Source organism: Zootoca vivipara, chromosome 5 (genome assembly GCF_965207765.1).
Source record: "Zootoca vivipara chromosome 5, rZooViv2.hap1.1, whole genome shotgun sequence".
NCBI lineage: Eukaryota > Metazoa > Chordata > Lepidosauria > Squamata > Lacertidae > Zootoca > Zootoca vivipara.
Window position 1 is genome coordinate 58552710 of NC_142588.1, and position 18636 is coordinate 58571345.

Here is an 18636-nt window from a genome sequence, read left to right on the forward strand (position 1 = left end):
CAAAATTGGCTCAAGGGGGTCAGCAAAACTCCCAGAACAGCACGGGGGGGGGGCTTGCTCTGTCTGGCAAGCTGCAATGTTTGTGCAGACAGAATGTTCATCATAGCACAACATGGAATTCCGCTCCTTGTTTTTTTTTACATTTCACTTTATTTGTCATTTATATATTGCTTGCTTATTTGGAAGAGAAACTCCATTAGAGCTGAATACTAAAAAGAGTCTTTGCTCTTTTGGTAACATTAGGAAGTTCACATGCCAGTCTTTCTTGCAGTGTTGAAACAATGGGTGAGGGGGTATAAGCTATGGGCTAGCCTTGCCTCCATGACTGATGTGAACCACAGCTAAGCCTGATGAAATGTTTCCCCACCATCCAAACAGACAGCACAGGAAAAGGGCACAGAGCTAGCCCGTGTGGCTCCACAACCCCTTTCACCCATTGTTTCAACACTGGAGAGCAGGCTGCGTGAATCTACCTACTGCCACCCAACTATGCATAACCTTTGTCCTAGGGTAACTCACCTCAGACAATCTGTCTTCTCTTCCAGCATTTCTTCAGAAGCTTCCATTTTTCACACATCACATACTAACACATTGCCTCATCCACAACCCCATTTTAATCGTTCACAGGTCAACCATACAAGCTCGTGATGAGTGGTTTCTTTTGCCAGAGGGTCAGGATAAATGATGTTATGTTAAATATATGAATGGAGATGGGTATTGAGGGACCAGCCTGGGATGCTTCAGTAAAAATGGAGTAGCCACACAACTACAGGAGACATGGAAAGGGATATTCCCCACCCGTCGCCCAAAAAAGTGAAAGAAACTGGGATTGGAAGCCATGTTGCCTCTTGCCTGTTGTTCTCCTGACATAGTATAGCATGAGTACCCACTCCATGGGACCAAACTCAGTCCTTCATCTTATGAATTATAACTGTTAAAATGCATTACCATCTTGGCTGTCTTAGTGTAGACCCAGGTCATTGAGCCTGAGCTTTCGGAGCTGTCTCCCACCATGAACCACCATTGACAGGATGGGCAGCAACAGCAGCAGATATGTTCTGTGCTTACGATCATATTTTATTTTCTTGCTAATTATGCTGTTTTATTTAATGTGCATTTTATACTTGACCTCCTTTGTAATGTTCCGTTTTGAAATATTTAAGACAATTACATTATATTGCTTTGAATCTATACTTTATATTTGACTTTCTTCAGTAATGTTTCATTTGATGTTTCAATGTGTTGCAAACCGCTTTGATATTTTTGTTTAAATACAAAATGATATAGAAATGAAATGGATGGTGATAATAATAATAATAATAATAATAATAATAATAATAATAATAATTGGTAAAGGTAAATGACCCTTGGTTAAGTCAAAGGCAACTATGGGATGTAGCGCTCATCTCGCTTTAGGCTGAGGGAGCTGGTGTTTATCCACGGACAGCTTTCCAGGTCATGTGGCCAGCATGACTAAACCGCTTTTGGTGCAACAGGACACTGTGACAAGTGCCAGAGCACACAGAAACACTGTTTACCTTCCCGTTGCAGCGGTACCTATTTATCTATTTGCACTGGTATGCTTTCGAATTGCTAGGTTGACAGAAGCTGGGACAGAGCAACGGGAGCTCACCCTGTCACATGGATTCGAACCGCTGACCTTCCGATTGGCAAGCCCAAGTGGCTCAGTGGTTTAGACCACAGCGCCACCCGCGTCCCAGCATATTCTGAATTTGCCCTGGTGATAATGTGCTTGGTGCAAGCTTTGCTATTCCAGCTCCAAGGAGTCAAAACATCTCCAAGCAGCTGGTGCCAACTTTCAACAGTCCTGTTCTATCTGTCACCCAGAAAACCAGCTCCTACTGCATGAACAAGGAAGAGTGATAGGCAATAACGTGACTGTTGCTAATGTATAAGCAGAGGAGCAGCATACCACAGGCAAATCCAAAAATTCTGTATATATGGGGTAAGACCATTGATTATTGGTAGAGCACAAGATTTGCACACAGAAAGTCCCGGATTCTATTTGTGGCAGTTTAAAATATTGGTCAGGATATGGTAGGAGAGATCTGTGCCTCAAACCCTGAAGAGAAGCTGTCAGTCATAGTAGACAACTATGGGCTAAATGGAAAAATTGTCTGACCCTAGTACAAAGTAGCTTCTGATATGGTTCTAATTCACTGATAAGGTGATGGATGTTCATGTTCATGGCCAAGGCCAAACAGGAAAATATTAGGCCTGTTTGGCTGGAATCTTTGTTACCGGCCTGGTAAAACTCTTCTCAATCAGAGGGATGCTTGGGGAAAATATTTTGGACCACTGTTGCTTTCTCTTTCTGCTACTTGGACCCTGTAGTCTTGTTACTTAGCTAGCCTCAGCATGGCTTCAGCTCACAGGCTGTAATTACTGCAGTAAAGGGGTAGGGCTTTCAGAGAAATGTCCCCCCCCAATATATATTTAGGTACATACGCTCCCTGAAGATCTACAAGGAGGTCATGTTTGCCTCAGGTTAAATGAGCAGAGCATGCTTTGTGGCCAGACTCACCTATCATCCTGGGAGGGGCGGATGTATCCTGATGACAGGATGTTCAGAGACAGGATGTTGGGGTCAATGAGGGATTCATCTCCTTCTGGGGTGTTCCGAATCCGACCTAAAAGCAGAAAACACCACATACAGTTTATTCCTGAGGGAACTCAAGAGCAGGTATATTTTTCAGCCTATCAATGAGGCGGTCCTGTCAAGCTGTAGCTATAAAGATGATCATACTACTGCGACATTTTGGTTTCTCTCACTATACAGATCCATGCTGCTCTGGAACAAATAGGAGGCAGCAAGCCTACCACACTACTATAATTTGGACACTTCTCAAAATGTGCCTGCATAGGCAACATAAATTTCCTGACATAGTAGCCTCACAGCTCCTGAAGTTCTAGGGGCAGAAGAGCTCCTCACAATATATAAACACCATTTTGAATGGTTTTCACTGCACCACATACCAGAATAAGACACAGATCTCCAGAGTACAGACTGCCTACAAGTCAATAAGAATGCTCAGGGGCCTACTTAGGATCTCGGAGCACTGCTTTTGGTGCTCAGCACATAGTATTTGTGTCTATAAACCTCTCTGGAGTCAATGGAGTAAGGGGCTGCTCATTTCAGGCAACCATTTGGCCACAACAGGGATGGAGAACCATTTTCAGACTTAGTATTGCACACACAATGTCCACACATCTCCACCCTCCATCTAGGCAAACCACCAGCATTATCACATCCAAGCCAAGCATGGGCCCATGAGAGGATATGGCCCAGGGTGCATTTTGAGAGGCCTGGGACGTCATTTTGAGCTCCTGGGCCTGATACTCCACCCCCTTGGCTAGGAGATACAAGAAAGGGTAGACACACAAGCTTTACTTACCCACAACCAGCTCCCGCACTTCTTTCCAGCGAATGTGGCTCCCTGTCTCATGCACCAGGGTGACGGTGATCCTCCTCTGGATACCCTGCCATCCACCATGCCCAAAGAGAAAGGAGGCAGCGGTTATGAGAACTTCAGCTAAGCAATGGGCAGCACTGAGTGAGGGTTTTGCCCTTTGCAAAAGGATATGTGCATGAATAGGGGCAAAAGTATTGGCCAAGAGAGGAAGAAGGACATGGCTCCTACAGCAGGTGGCCTCTTATAAACTGGCCCTTAAATGAGGCAATCTACAGTGCTAGCCACATAGTTCCCAAAGCCTCTTCTTGAGAAGTGCTTTGCCAAGATAGGCAAATAAATACAGTTTGTCTTGAGCATGACCTCAATTAAAAGGGTCATTTGGGCATGGCTTTATTATGCGTATGAGCAAGATATAGAACAGGGGACTTCCGACACAGCATATTAAAACTTTTGGCTGCTTTCAACTTTGATTCTGTGTTACTCCTCTTTTATTGTACTGTGGTGCATCATAGTTACTAAGGGGGAGGGTTTCTTTTGCTGCTTATGTGCTGTTCTTTAACCTATAAGAAGAAAAGCAATAAAAATACTTTTTAAAAAAAGAAAAGAAAAAGGAGGAGGCATTTTAAAGGAGGTAATCTGCAGTGCAGAGCACATTTGAACCTCTCCTGTTTCCTTTCCTGGCAAAAGATTCTATGCACTGCTCAGCATGAAAAACAAATTTATGACAAACCAGTAGAGTGAGAGGGTAAGGTGCAGCAGTGAGCAAGTGCTAACTCAGTCTCATGGCTCCTACAAATGGAAGAAGTTAACCGAGCTAGGAGCAAGGCCAGATATCAGTCCAATATAAGGACACAAAGTTCTAAATCCAACAAGCTTTATTGCCAAGATGGGACACACACCTTATTAGCAAGAATTAGTTTTGCAAAAATGTATAGCCTACAGATGCACACTCCATTGGGGTTGGTGCACCTGTTCTCACCAGGGGAGGCATCACATGGCTCTGGGAGATAATGCCAGAACCTCCTGCTCCTCTGAATCTTGTTTAGCCACCCCAGGCCATGGCTCTGAGCTCTCTCCAATCTCTGACAGCAGTTGATTGACAGGAGAGAGCTTTTTTCCTACCTGTCTTAGCATCCCCACCCCATTCCTTCTCATGCCACCTCTTCATGTGTCTCCAGAGTCTGCCATTCCATGTCTGTGCCCAAAGATGCTTAGTTAAACATGGCAGGAGGCTTGCATTTTTATTGGTGTTTCACTACCCACCTCCAGTAATTTTTGGATGTAGAACTGAACCTAACAAAAATATCATTACAGAGAAGAGCCAAGAAGGCTTGGGTATTGGGGTAGAAAATACCTGGTGTAGAAGGAATGTTCCATGGCAGGGCATTCCTCCACGATGATCCACAACAGCAGGGATGTAGCTATAAAAGAAAGCTATAGTGAGACAGGATGTGGAATGTCAGCCCACAGCACCAAGTCCCCCAAACCGTGCAAGTGAAATACGCTCTTAGAGATCCTTGCCTGTGTTGCCCATGCTACCATGCCTGTATTTTTTTAACAAGTTCACTGAACATTGTATTTGCACCAAATGCATTCAGCCTGTGTTCTGGGATGCTTTGAGCCCGCATCCCATCAAAGGGCCAACATTGCAGACAGGGACCATTGCTACAGAACACACCACAATGGTCTCCACAACTTCAGGGTCAATGCTAGGTTTATTTGCATCAGCCTATCCTTTGCCTTATGGGAGAAGGGCAAAAGCAGATAAGAAACAGAAAAGTACAGAGAGGCTTTCAGACTGCTTCACAGTCACTCAGCTGGAGGGCATGCAGGATTAAGGCAGCAAAGTGCTCTTGATCCTGCACAGACCACACCCAGAAAAAAAGGGTATGGTCATACTGTGTGGCAAGTAGGGATGGTGGAGAATTTTGATGCAGTATGCACTTAAAGCTGAATCTTTATTTATTTTTTATTTTATTTTTCTTTATATTATTCTTTATGTATGGCTTGGATTGATGTATTTACTTTGCAATAAATATATATATATAAAATAAAGCTGAATCTATCAATTTTGCAATTTCTGAAACAATATGTGAACCAAAGCACAGCTAACCTTCAAAACCTGCATTTATCCAAATTTTGCTATGCAGTTCTCACAAGCAATGTTTACAAAAATGTACAGTGGAACCTCGGTTTATGAATCCCATAGGAATGCATTGGGAGAAAAAAATCGTAAGTCGAAGCAACCCTATCTAAAAAAAGTCCTATCTAAACAGCATCCAAGATGGCGGATGGAGCTCCATTCGTAAGTAGAAACATTCATAAGTTGAGTCATTCGTAAGTAGAGGTACCACTGTACCACTGTATACATTAAGGGAAGGAGGGGCGGGGAAATGGAAATATTAGAAAAACACACACGCAGAAATGCATTATACTGTATTAAGAGAAACTGACTGCAAAAATGTGTATATTAGTCAAAACTGCATACAAAAATGTATTTCTTAGGAGAAATTTGCACTAAGATGTCAATGAATTTACATGAGGGGTTTTTTTGGTGGGGAGGAATTGCAAATTGCTGCAGAATGCAGAGAACTGAATTAAAGTTTGGAAAAATGAGAAACTGAGAGAACAAAAATTAAGATTCTTCTACCCAGAGCGGCATAAGGATACTCAGTTCAATTATTTGTGATATACAGTAATTATTTGTGATATACCATAATTTATATTCTTTTCTCATTAGGCAACTATTCACCCACAGCTTGACTTTTACATATAGGTTTTGTATTGCAAATTCTCTGTGCAATGCTTTGCAAATATATAGCTTGTTTCTAACTTGCAGTCTTTGGATCAATCCAGTAGGGCTCTTCTTATGCATGTGCATGACTCAGCAAAATAAAGGAGAGAGCTAAATGAGCATGTTCCTAATATGTCTCCTAAGTCAATCCTAAAACAAGTTCCAGGTAGGATTATCAAATTATGTCTCCTAGAAAAGAAAGCTATCCCCGGCCCCACTGATCCATGGACAAATATAGACACTTACTCGCCATTGGCCTCAAGCTCACAGATCTCAAAGAAAACCATCAGATCATACTTGCACTGGCAGGGGCCAATGCTGGGCCTCGTCATGGCACTGAGTTTGGTTGCAGGCACTGCAAAGAAAAGAAATTGGAATTAGAGGCCAAAGAAGCCCCATCTTCTCAGATTGTAGACTGGCTTCACAACTTGGGCTTGTCCACATTGGAGTTTACAGTGTGTTTGCAGCTGTTTGCATTCTCATTTGATTTATGTAGTCCACATGATGTTACCCTTAAAAAACACCACTCTCAATGCTTTCACCCTGCAAACTCAGGTTTACCTGAAATGGGGATGATTCAATAAATCGGGGGTGGGGGTGGAAATCAGGCTCCAAACAATCACACTTGGGATTTCAGAATATTTGTTTCATTTTCTGCTACTCCCCTTTTCACACCCGCTATTTTCTTAATGCTTTCATTTATTTTCATGCCCATAACTATTTCTGAAGTACTCCTGAATGAAGGAGCACAGCCTTATCTATATTTTTTTTCTTTGGAACTTTGCACAAAATCACAAGCAAACCACATTAAAAAATTTATAGCATTTAATTGGCATAATAGAACAAACAAATTAGAAGGTGGGGCAAACACAAACGGGAACTCCTATTGGTATGAACTGAAAAGGGAGAGGTCTAATTCAAATTGGGGGGGAGTAGATTAACAGCTAAATAATGCTCAAATATGGACAAGCCCCACAGCACAGCAAGGGCAGGACAGCCAGTTCCACCAACACTTACTATCTAAAATTTAGAAAGAGTCAATGGAAAGATCCATTAATGTTTGAAGAAGGCTTTTGGACCCAGATATACAAAGAAGAAGATGGATGGGGCTCTGTAAGCAAATGCATAAGCACACACAAAACACATCTTCTCCTGCATCGAGATCAGCAGACCCACATATAAGAAAATAAAGTCAACAGCAATGCAGTCTCTCTGAACGGCAAACAAGAAGGACTGGGCTTAAAGGTTTTCATGACAGACACAAGACACACAAAGAAAGAGGGATGGTTAATGCTCATGGCATTCTTAAGTGGTGTAAAAGAAGAACCATGTACGTAAATAAGCATATTATTAAGAGCTAGAGGCATTTCTTCTGGAGTGGATGTTTGGAAAATATTATGGTCGACTAGCATGCATATAGAGAGCAATTCTGCATGCCTGAACTTTGAGACACCCTATTGTACCATGTCCTAGGACGCCAGAAATCAATCCCATTAGGCACCTCAAGTGGGACTTTTCATCTCCCTCTACTTGTGTTCCTCACTGGAAATGTCTCAAGTTATGAGCAGGCTTTCTGTCTTTGCTTCCCCCCCCCCATGCTATTCTGTAAGGTGCTGTGTACAATTATGGATTTATATGCATTTATATCCCTATCCTTAAGCATTTTCAAATCTATTGGGAGTGGGAGTGGCCAAACATTGAAGACAGGTATGGGGAACATGGAGTACAGAAGCATCAGTAAAGGTAAAGGGACCTCTGACCATTAGGTACAGTCGTGACTGACTCTGGGGTTGTGGTGCTCATCTCGCGTTATTGGCAGAGGGAGCCGGCGTACAGCTTCCAGGTCATGTGGCCAGCATGACAAAGCTGCTTCTGGCGAACCAGAGCAGCACATGGAAATGCCGTTTACCTTCCCGCTGTAGCGGTACCTATTTATCTACTTGCACTTTGACGTGCTTTCGAACTGCTAGGTTGGCAGGAGCTGGGACTGAGCAACGGGAGCTCACCCCGTCACAGGGATTTGAACCGCCAACCTTCTGATCAGCAAGTCCTAGGCTCTGTGGTTTAACCCACAGCACAGAAGCATCAGGACAGCCACAATTTCCATCAGCCCTAGTCAACATCATGAGAGTTGTAGTCAAGCAACATTTAGAGGGCCACAGGTTTCCTCACTCCTTATTTAAGAGAGGAATGAATGGCCCAACACCATCACAGAATCCCCTGAGCTGCACTAACAGCCCATAAATAAATATAAGCACACAAGACACACACACACACACACATACACACACACACACACACACACACACAGCCCAGAAGAAAGAGGTAGCAGGAAACCACATAGAACACCACACACAGCTGAATGGAATATCCCGTTGACTCAGGGATCAAAGTCATCCTGGGAGGGACTCGCGTATGTTGTGGATTCATTCAAGACACTATACAAACTTGGGAACAGAAAGCAAAGCAATTACACTGCTTTACGGTGTCCCCTTTTTTCCTGTCCTTCTGAGCAGTGCATTGGTGCCTTTCCCTGGAGCCCTCCAAGTCAAGATCCCTGAGTCTGGGCCTTCCAAAGCTTTGTCCAGGGACCAACCAGGCTTCTGAGCCTTTGTCACAACACAGTTCCCAAGTAAGAGGGATGGTGTGGTGCTGGGATCCTCCCCCTCTCTGATGAGGAAAGAGGAGGCTGTGCTGGCAGCATACAACATGTGTCCAGAGAATGTTTCCAGGAGCTGGCCAGCAAGCACGTTGGGTATCAGACCCTTAATCATCAGGATGCATCTCTCTTGTTCTTCACAGGGGAAACAGAGAGGCAAACAGAGAGCACAATACAATATGAAACAATTATGCACAGAAACATGACGCAGCCGAAACAAAATACATAAGCAGCTCATCCAGTGCTTGCAAACCCCTATAGCCTTAAAATGTAGCGTGCCATTCAGAACCACAATGCGGAAGAATGAGGAAGCCAGCCAAGCATTTATTACGTTAGACAGTTACTCAGGGGTGAGGGTAAGACATACTGGTGACACTAATGCTGTAAGTGGCTATCACCATGTTATCAACAAACCATCTATAGTGAAAAAAGAAAGGGATGGAGCAGGCCTAGACAGTGCACACACCATACATTTAAAGCACATGGCGTCCTCCAAACAATCCTGGGAACTGTAGTTTACCCCTCACAGAGCTACAATTTCCAGCACCCTTAACAAACTAAGGTCCTAGGATTTTTTTTTGCCGGGGGGGGGGGAGTGACTTTGTGCTTTAAGTGTACTATAAATGTATGGTGTGTGCACAGCTCAAGTTTAGCCTCACTGCTAGAGAGAGCTGTGGAAAAGGCAAAAACTTAGAAACTTGCTGAAGATGTATGTTCCATTGCTGGAGCAAAGCAGCATACAGCTTCTGGGCAAAAAAGAGGAACCCCCCCCCCACACTTAAAATGGAGGGTATTCAATATACCACAGTTATGGGGCATGCTCAGGTCACTTCAGTGGCTCTGCTGAGAGACCTGCTCCATCACATTCTTTCATCCCTGGCAGCAGCCATTCCATGAGACTGCAGCTGCTTCTCCTATCCTTTTGGTTCCTACATTCCTATTTACAATCATGCTAAATGAAAAGCAATTTCTCTCCTACCTGGTTTGGATAATGGCATGACCCGAGGGAAATGGCGGCGGGATGGTCTTAGGGGGCTGTAGAGAAAGAAACACAAATTTCAAAAAGGGAACACAGGGAGAAGAAATTAGAATATATCAACGTAGGCCAAATAGGAATTTGTGCTTGGTCAAATAATAGGACCTGAACATGAGCTGATAGGGTACTAAGCAGTTGCTCCAGGTCTTTACCCACTCAAGAATCAGAAGTTGCAACCAAGACTTCAGCATTGATTCGTCTAGTCCAGCTGAGTGTCAGACTTGTACTCTTTGACCAGACCAAGACCTGTGGGGCTCTAACAATGTAAATGTAACAGCAGAATCTGCCCTTATACAATTCCCTGGCTTGGATGATATACCTGAGCATGCTTTAGTTCAGGGGTGGCCAACTCCCAAGAGACTGTGATCTACTCACAGAATTAAAAAAAACTGGCAGTGATCTACCCCCTTTTGGGGGGTTCAGGTCAAAGTTAGTTGTTGAGCTTTTTTTTAGGAAGGAGGCAGGCCCGTTTTTGGGGGGTTCGGGTCAAAGATGTTGAGTTTTTTTCAGGGAGAAGGTAAAATGTTGAGCTTTTTTAAGGGGAGCCACAGTTGTTCAGCTTCTTTGGGGGGAGCCAATGACCTACCAGTGATCTACCGCAGACGTCCAGTGATCTACCAGTAGATCACGATCTTCCTGTTGGACATGCCTGCTTTAGTTGTTCTACCATAAACTGCAGCAAGGCAGTTCTGAAAATGCACCATCGATCCTTGCCACTGAACACATGAACCTGATCAAAATAAGGCCAATGAAGAGAGCCCCAATGCCCTTACTGCTGCAGCCACAGGCTTTGCGTATTACAAAATGGACACAATCTGGGCTAAGGTAGGGCAAACCCCAAAGCCAGTGAGAGATTAATCCTATGGCAATGGCAATGGCAGTTGTTGTGGAAATGACACTTACCTGAGGACATCCTTGCAGAGAGGCGGGAAAGGATGCTGCTGATAGTGTCCAAATACCTCAAAGACAATTGGTTGGCTTTTGATATACTCAATGAAAGATTTGGTGACCTCCACTGCAATCTGAGAGAAAGGAAAGAAAAGAAGAAGAAGAAAAACCATTTAAAACAGAATATCTACAAGGTCCCATTCACTTAAGCAAAATTTATTTCAGCAAAGTTTATGGTTAACATTGGTTACATGGCAAATGAAAGGCACTCAGTACTACTACTGCTACTACTAATATCCTTAGTAAAATTATAAACTAAAAGTGGTACTTGGGCACAGATATTTATTACTTTATTTCACAGATTTATGCATGGACTAGATGGCTATTGGTTGAATTCAGCAGGGTTCTGGTCATGTTTTTTAATGTTAAGTTTGCCATAGACTGATCTGGCAAAGTAATGGGCTCGATGGTAATCATGTTGACTTATGAAGGTGAACACAATAAAGTTATCGATGGCTCTTTTTCATCCAGAAGGAGGTCACCAAAATGCACAAAATGAAAAGCTTGCTTCATTGTTAGTATAAGGATGGCATCCTGAATCCAGAACAATGTATTTTTTCATATCCTTGTTAATCAGGCTGTTTCAAGTACTGTTGCCTGACATTAAGGGTGTCACCATTAATACCATCTCTATGGCAATCACAAATCTGCTCTACCAGAGGCTATTTCCACCCTGGATGCAGATGCTGCCCATGGAGTTGTCGAAATGAAGCCTTCTCGGATTCTATACTTACGTTTTGTACATGATAGAAGCCAAGAGGTGGGCCTCGTCCAGTGTTCTTCAATGGTTCTGTGGAGAAGGCCTCGTCATGGCGGTGGATAAAGCTGTGAAGAAATACAAGTTTTATTATTGTTGTTGTTATTAAATATATTTATCACAGGTATGCTCCATAGTCTCCTTGGTTGTATATTGCTACACAGGCAGATACCATTAAACACTAGCTCAGTTGAGATCTGATGGTCACCACTGCGCCTTCCTATACTTTGAGTGCTACATTCCTGTTGGGGACACTCACATACTGAAAGGCCAGTAGGACAAGGACCTGAGGGGAAATAATCCTCAAAGGGTTCCTTACCCCATCAAGCAGGGAGCCCTCATATTTCTTTGCTGTCCTCTTCTCCTGTAATAATTAATGGCTCCCACCAAAAGAATTTCTGGTATCTATACTCTAACCTCCACCCTTTAGCCTTTTAAATGCTAAAACATTTTGGCTGTCAGGAATCAACTTCTGTCCATTTAAGTTCTCCCATCTGAAAAGAATGGGATAGCCACCGAAGGGCAAAGGGAGGAGAAACCACAATCTGCTAAGGTTATCTGAAATGAGTAAAGGGCAAATGGAGAAGGAAAGACTGTAACTCACTTAAACTGGCAGAAGATGTCTGCATATTCTGCTGAGATGCTAGATGCCTGCAAAACTGTCACTCTGAAAGTGAAGATGCTGCCCAGCTTCAGGTGCTCAAGGACTGCCTCTAAAGGCCCATCCACCACAGACTTCTCTGAACTGTCCAGGAGAAGATCCTCAGGAGTGGCTGGGGAAATAGAATATTAAAGTTATAAAGGACATTTCCTCATTGGTATAAAGCAGATGCTTCCTCATATCCTAAATGGTGCACACATCAAAGTGAGAGCAGTAGACATCCTGAACACTGAAAGGAAAAAGCTTGCTTGTCCCATTGGTGGACTTTCCTGTACAAAATAGCACGGTGGGCAAAACAGCTGGATTCTATGGCTTTGCCAGGTAGGGTTGGAATGACTCCTGCCTGAAACCCTGGAGAGCAGCTGCCAACCAGTGTTTACAATATTGGGCTAGATGGCCAGAGATCTGACTTGGTAGAAAGCAGCCTCCTAGGTTCCTATTGCTCACAAGTGGAACTTGCAGTAAAATGCTGTAGTGTATAATCATCTCCTAGTAGGAGCTTTCCTGTTCACATTTCCTGCTATCTGGCTAACTTTCCTCCAGGATAGCATAAGCTGTGACAAGCTCAATCAGAGCACTCTACTCTCTCACAACAGTTTGCTGTTTACTTTTCCTACTGGAACCTAATATTCTGAAGCTATTGAGCATACTCAGTCCTCATTGGACTGTTTGGAAAAAAGGTAGCCTCCGTGTGTGTGTGGTGTGTGTGTGTGTGTGTGTGTGTGTGTGTGTGTTTAAATGTACTTCTGTTAACATGAGGGTTTCCCTTAAAATGCTGATACCTCCCTATTGTTTCTCAGTAGCCTAGTTGGGCTCTGTGTTTGTCAGCATGCACAATTAGTGTATTAGTGTTAGTGGGAGTGATGCCAGGAAAAAGCACATCAAACATAACAGAAACATGGCCACACAATACGAGGTTTTTCCTCTCTCAGTACACACACTAGGTTTTGCTTCCAGGCAACCTGTTTACTGAGCATTCATCCTGATTTGTTTGGACAAAGTCTGCAGGGTTAGACCACACTGATTGTTTATTGAGCATTTATTCCGAGTGATACCGTGTGGTGTCAAGCAAATGTTATCCCACACTTTCCATGCATTTTCAGTCACTTTCCTCACAAAAAGTCAGATTCCGAGGGGAAGTGGGTTTTTTGAGCAAGAGTGCCAAATGAACTTTAATTGTGCAACCTAAATGTCCCGGCATGTGACTGAATCCCACCCCAAAACAGCAATGGTCTGGAAGTGCCCTGGAAGCCTTATCTTTTAAAAATATTCTTCTTTTTTAAAATCTCATTTGCTTCACTGTTTTCAACCACAAGAAAATATAAAGTGGCTGTTGATGTAGCTTTTCCAATGTTCTTTATGAGGAGCTCCAAAAAGGGGCTCGAATCTTTGGCTTTTGCTGCTATGCACCCAGTTCCCCAACCCCTTTCTGACCTAAAAAAAAACACCCTTCACCTGCACAGGTGTTGTTGTTGACTTCATCTGCAGATGGTCCTATGTCAGTTACTTGTCCCTGTCCCTCTACGATGCGCAGCTCCTCCTGGGAAGTTCCAGAGCGGGACATTCCCACTACAGGACAGGACTCAGACTGGAACTACAAGGATAGGAAAAGAATACAAGATAAAGGTATGATGGTTCTGGGTGGTGTCATTAGGTTTCCCTTGCAGTGGTGTATTTTGCCGTTCTCCTTTTTAAACTGTGCAGTTAGGGAGATGCAAAGTCAAGCTCAAGATGCAAGTAAAACCAGCTGATCTAAGAAGAGAGGAACTGCTAGAATTTTATAAGCAAGAGAATAAACAGCCATAGTGCCATCTATTAATAAATGGCACAACAAAATATGAGATTATACATCAATTGCCAAATTAACTTATTATATTATATTTAAGGATGAAACCTATAGGCAGGATATTTTCTTGTCTAAATTGATTAAGTTCGTAGAGAACTGTAGTTAATTGTAGGAGATGTTAATTAACACTGTTTTGAAACTTAGCAGTGCTGTTGGAGTTTCTTCTGTCCCTTATATTCCTCAGTTTTTGTATCATACTGTATTCTCTTATTCAGACAAGGTAGAAATAAAATATGAATATGATCAAGTAAGAAAGAAAAAACTTGCAGAGCTTTATATTTCTCAATAATAATCTGATATAGTAGTAAGGTAAAGGTAAAGGGACCCCTGACCATTAGGTCCAGTCATGACCGACTCTGGGGTTGCGCGCTCATCTCGCATTATTGGCCAAGGGAGCCGGCGTATAGCTTCCAGGTCATGTGGCCAGCATGACAAAGCCACTTCTGGCGAACCAGAGCAGCACACGGAAACGCCGTTTACCTTCCCGCTGTAGCGGTTCCTATTTATCTACTTGCACTTTGATGTGCTTTCGAACTGCTAGGTTGGCAGGAGCTGGGACCGAGCAACAGGAGCTCACCCCGTCACAGGGATTCGAACCACCGACCTTCTGATCAGCAAGCCCTAGGCTCAGTGGTTTATTTGCTGCTAAATAGCAAACATTTCACAGAATCTGGGCTGACTTCATGTCGGCTTCCATGTCACTCAGAAAAAACAAACCCGCCTGCTCTGTTTTCCATATGTTAATATATGTAAATTCATGTAAATTTAAGCCAGCTTTTGCTTAGCTTTGGGTATAAATTACAAAGAACAGCAGGTACGGCATACAATTGAGCAGGGTAGTTTAAAACAGAAGAGACAACAAGCTTTGTTGTAACTCAGACTCTAAGTAGTCTCTAGAGACCAACATTACTTTGCCACACTACTGAGCCCTCTGAAACTTCTGAATCTGCACAGCAAATTGGTTAAATAATAACCACTTATAACCTAACTTGTGCTGAGTGTGATCAACAATCTGGGATGACACTCAGCTAGTACTGTCTTTCATAGCATACCTTTTCAAAGTGCTGGTCATCAAAGGAAATTTTGGCTGTTCCAGATTGCCGCACTCCTGAGCCATAATCTGGTGCTTCTTCATCAGCTGGAAACAGGAAGGCATCAAGAGGTTATAGTAAGGAAAAAGAAGCTCAGACTCCCCAACAGATTGAGAGCCATAGCCAGGAACTCTTAAGCTGCAGTCCTATATCCATCTACTCATTGGACTCAGTGGAATTCCCATCTCAGTAGAAATGCCTACGATTGCACTTTTGCTCCCTTATCTTTTCACATTTATATTTTCTTATGAGTACATTTTATCCCACCTTTCCTCCAAGCACCTCAGAGGGCATACAAGGTTCTCCCCCTCACATTAAATCCTCACAGTAACCCTGCGAGGTGCGTTCAGCTAAGAGACAATGAATAGCCCAAAGTCACCCCAAGAACTTCATGACTGAGGGGGGATTTGAACATGGGTCTCCCCATTCCTAGTACAACACTCTAATCCACAAGAAGGCACTGGGGAAGTGTACAGGGCAAATACAGTCAGCCACCAAGTGTGGTTGCATTTGGACTGGCATCACTCAAAGTTTATTTTCACATGTGGTAAATTTCTTCTCTGAATACCATTGTCCAGCCATACTGTGAGGAAAGAAATATAAACAATGGGGTTGGTTAGTTATCTGGATGCACCTTGAATCATCCAAATGAATGAGAATCAGGAAAGGTACCACTGGAAGTCAAACAGTAGATGGTCTAAGTTTCACTACATCAAGGGAGAGCAAATGCCTCTGCTAGAATTAAGCATGATGCTGAAATATGTGGAAACAGAAAAGATCTCTCCATAGCTGCCAAGTTTTCCCTTTTCTCACGAGGAAGCGTATTCAGCATAAGGGAATTTCCCTTAAAAAAAGGGATAACTTGGCAGCTATGTCTCTCTGCCATCAAAGTTACAATCTTCTGGCCAAGCTGCTCTGTCCTTATTTTAGCCCAGCACAAATGTGATTGCACCTCCAGAGAAATGCAGTTGGCTTATGAGGCATTGCATTTTATTTCATTGACCGGTGGCTCCCGGTGAAATTTTTCAGAATATGCTGAAACAATTGCTCTTTCATTGTATGACAGAGACATGGGGCTGTGCATTTCGCCAGACAATGCTTTGAAATATACATGTCATTTAAACATTTAATTTAAAATATTTTATAGAGTGATAACAAACACCCAGCCTATACATGAACAGGATGCAGAGAAGGCACATCTACACAGTCCAGGAACAGTCCTTTGGGCATAGAACAACTATTTAAAACACAGGCTCACTTCTGTTATAGTTGCAAAGGTGTAGGTGGTTATGCATGAAATAAGGAAAATCCATATATGCAGTAATATGACATCATGAGCTGCGACATGCTGCAACGCAGAATAACCCTATAAATCTTTGAAACGATGTGCCTATGTTTGTACTAATTATAGATAGAGATAAGATATACATTCATTCCTATAGATCAAGGTGAACCCAACTAGTGCAGTAATACAATGGACACTGAGGATTCATACCAGTGATTTCTGCACTTGAAAAACAGCATATGTAGCAGCAGTTCCCCACTCCCCCAGGGATATTATATTGCCCTGGTGTAATAACTAAGGTATATAAGGTAGAGATAGGCAATTGGATGGACTCAACCTGGTCCCTAGAAGCTTCTCAATTGGTGGTCTGAATTCCAGGGACCCATGTTATTATGTATCTCCTACAAAGGCTGAAACATAGGGCTGCTGGATATTCTTCACTTGATGGCTGCATGTGTATGCTTCACTGGATATGACTGCAACTAGAAGTGGTGAGCTGTACCTATTTCTTGTTCTCTCAGAAAACAGGATCTTCAATCATTTTTAAGTCTACCTTCTATTAATCACTGTGATTAATTGCTACTGCTCAGCATTGAGGGAGTTTGACTGGATGATCATATTATTTACACCTTATGAAATTCTGCACATTATCTTGGAAGGGCAATCACTGCCTCCAATGCAGTTTATAAAATCATATAAAAATAAAGCAATATAAACGTGTGAATAGGGATCTATTTGTGAATCTCTATGTGAATAGAGATCAAGTACCACAGAGAAAACTTATACATCACTGCAATGATTTTGCACTGCAATGATTTTGCAAAGTTTTTTACAGATAAAGTCGCTCAGATTCGGGAAGAGGTAGACTCCACCGTGGGAGCAGGGCCGGGGTGAGGGAGTGCTAGAGGCCTGTCTAGTCAAGTTGTGTGGGATCAATTCCAATCTGTTACCTCCAAAGATGAGGACAGGCTGCTTGGACGAGTGAAACCAACCACTCGTCTCCTTGATCCTTGCCCATCCTGGCTTATAAAAGCTAGCTGGGAAGGGCTGGGCAATGGGCTTTGTGGGGTGGTGAATGCTTCTCTCTGTGAGGGAGCCTTCCCACACCCGCTGAAAGAGGCGGTTATTAAACAGCTTCTTAAAAAACCATCTTTAGATGCGGCCAATATGGCCAACTATCTCAAATCTTCCATTCTTGGGCAAGGTGATTGAGTGAGTGGTTGCTGAACAACTCCAAGCACGCCTGGAAGAATCGGACCATTTGGATCCATTCCAGTCGGGATTCAGGCCTCATCATGGGACTGAAACTGCCTTGGTCGCACTGGTCGATAATCTCCGGCGGGCTAGGGACAAAGGTGAGAGCTGTTTCCTAGTTTTGCTGGATCTCTCAGCAGCTTTTGACACCATCAACCATGACATCCTCTGGACCGTCTAGAGGGGTTGGGAGCTGGGGGCACTGTCATACAGTGGTCCCGCTCCTTCCTCCTGGGCTGTGTTCAGAAAGTGGTGGTGGGGGATGAGTGCTCAGACCCCTGGGCTCTCACTTGTGGGGTGCCTCAGGGTTCTGTCCTCTCCCCCATGCTTTTTAACATCTATATGCAGCCTCTGGGAGAGGTTTGGGCTGGGTGTTCATCAGTATGCGGATGATACCCAGCTCTACCTCTCTTTCAAATCAGAACCAGTGAAGGCAGTGAAGGTCCTGTGTAAGTGTCTGGAGGCGGTTGGAGGTTGGATGGCGGCTAACAGATTGAGGTTGAATCCTGACAAGACAGAAGTACTGTTTGTGGGGGACAGGAGGCGGGCAGGTGTGGAGGACTCCCTGGTCCTGAATGGGGTAACTGTGCCCCTGAAGGACCAGGTGCGCAGCCTGGGAGTCATTTTGGACTCACAGCTGTCCATGGAGGCGCGGGTTAATTCTGTGTCCCGGGCAGCTGTTTATCAGCTCCATCTGGTACGCAGGCTGAGACCCTACCTGCCCGCGGACTGTCTCGCCAGAATGGTGCATGCTCTAGTTATCTCTCGCTTGGACTACTGCAATGCACTCTATGTGGGGCTACCTTTGAAGGTGACCCGGACTACAATTAATCCAGAATGCGGCAGCTAGACTGGTGACTGGGAGCAGCCG

At 43.6% G+C, this 18636-nt stretch overlaps 1 protein-coding gene across 12 annotated transcripts in view; it reads right to left on the bottom strand.

Annotated features, from left to right (window-relative positions):
• Positions 1-18636, bottom strand: part of KIF1A (kinesin family member 1A) — a 114544-nt gene that overhangs the window by 23334 nt on the left and 72574 nt on the right. For all 12 annotated transcript variants that reach the window (XM_060274633.2, XM_060274632.2, XM_060274629.2 and 9 more), the window contains 10 exons: positions 15188-15273; positions 13745-13883; positions 12233-12401; positions 11606-11696; positions 10827-10945; positions 9867-9922; positions 6475-6583; positions 4789-4855; positions 3417-3501; positions 2546-2651 (listed from right to left, as the gene is read on the bottom strand). In XM_060274633.2, the coding sequence (XP_060130616.1) occupies positions 2546-2651; positions 3417-3501; positions 4789-4855; positions 6475-6583; positions 9867-9922; positions 10827-10945; positions 11606-11696; positions 12233-12401; positions 13745-13883; positions 15188-15273 (1027 nt within the window). The remainder of the gene's footprint in view (positions 1-2545; positions 2652-3416; positions 3502-4788; positions 4856-6474; positions 6584-9866; positions 9923-10826; positions 10946-11605; positions 11697-12232; positions 12402-13744; positions 13884-15187; positions 15274-18636) is intronic.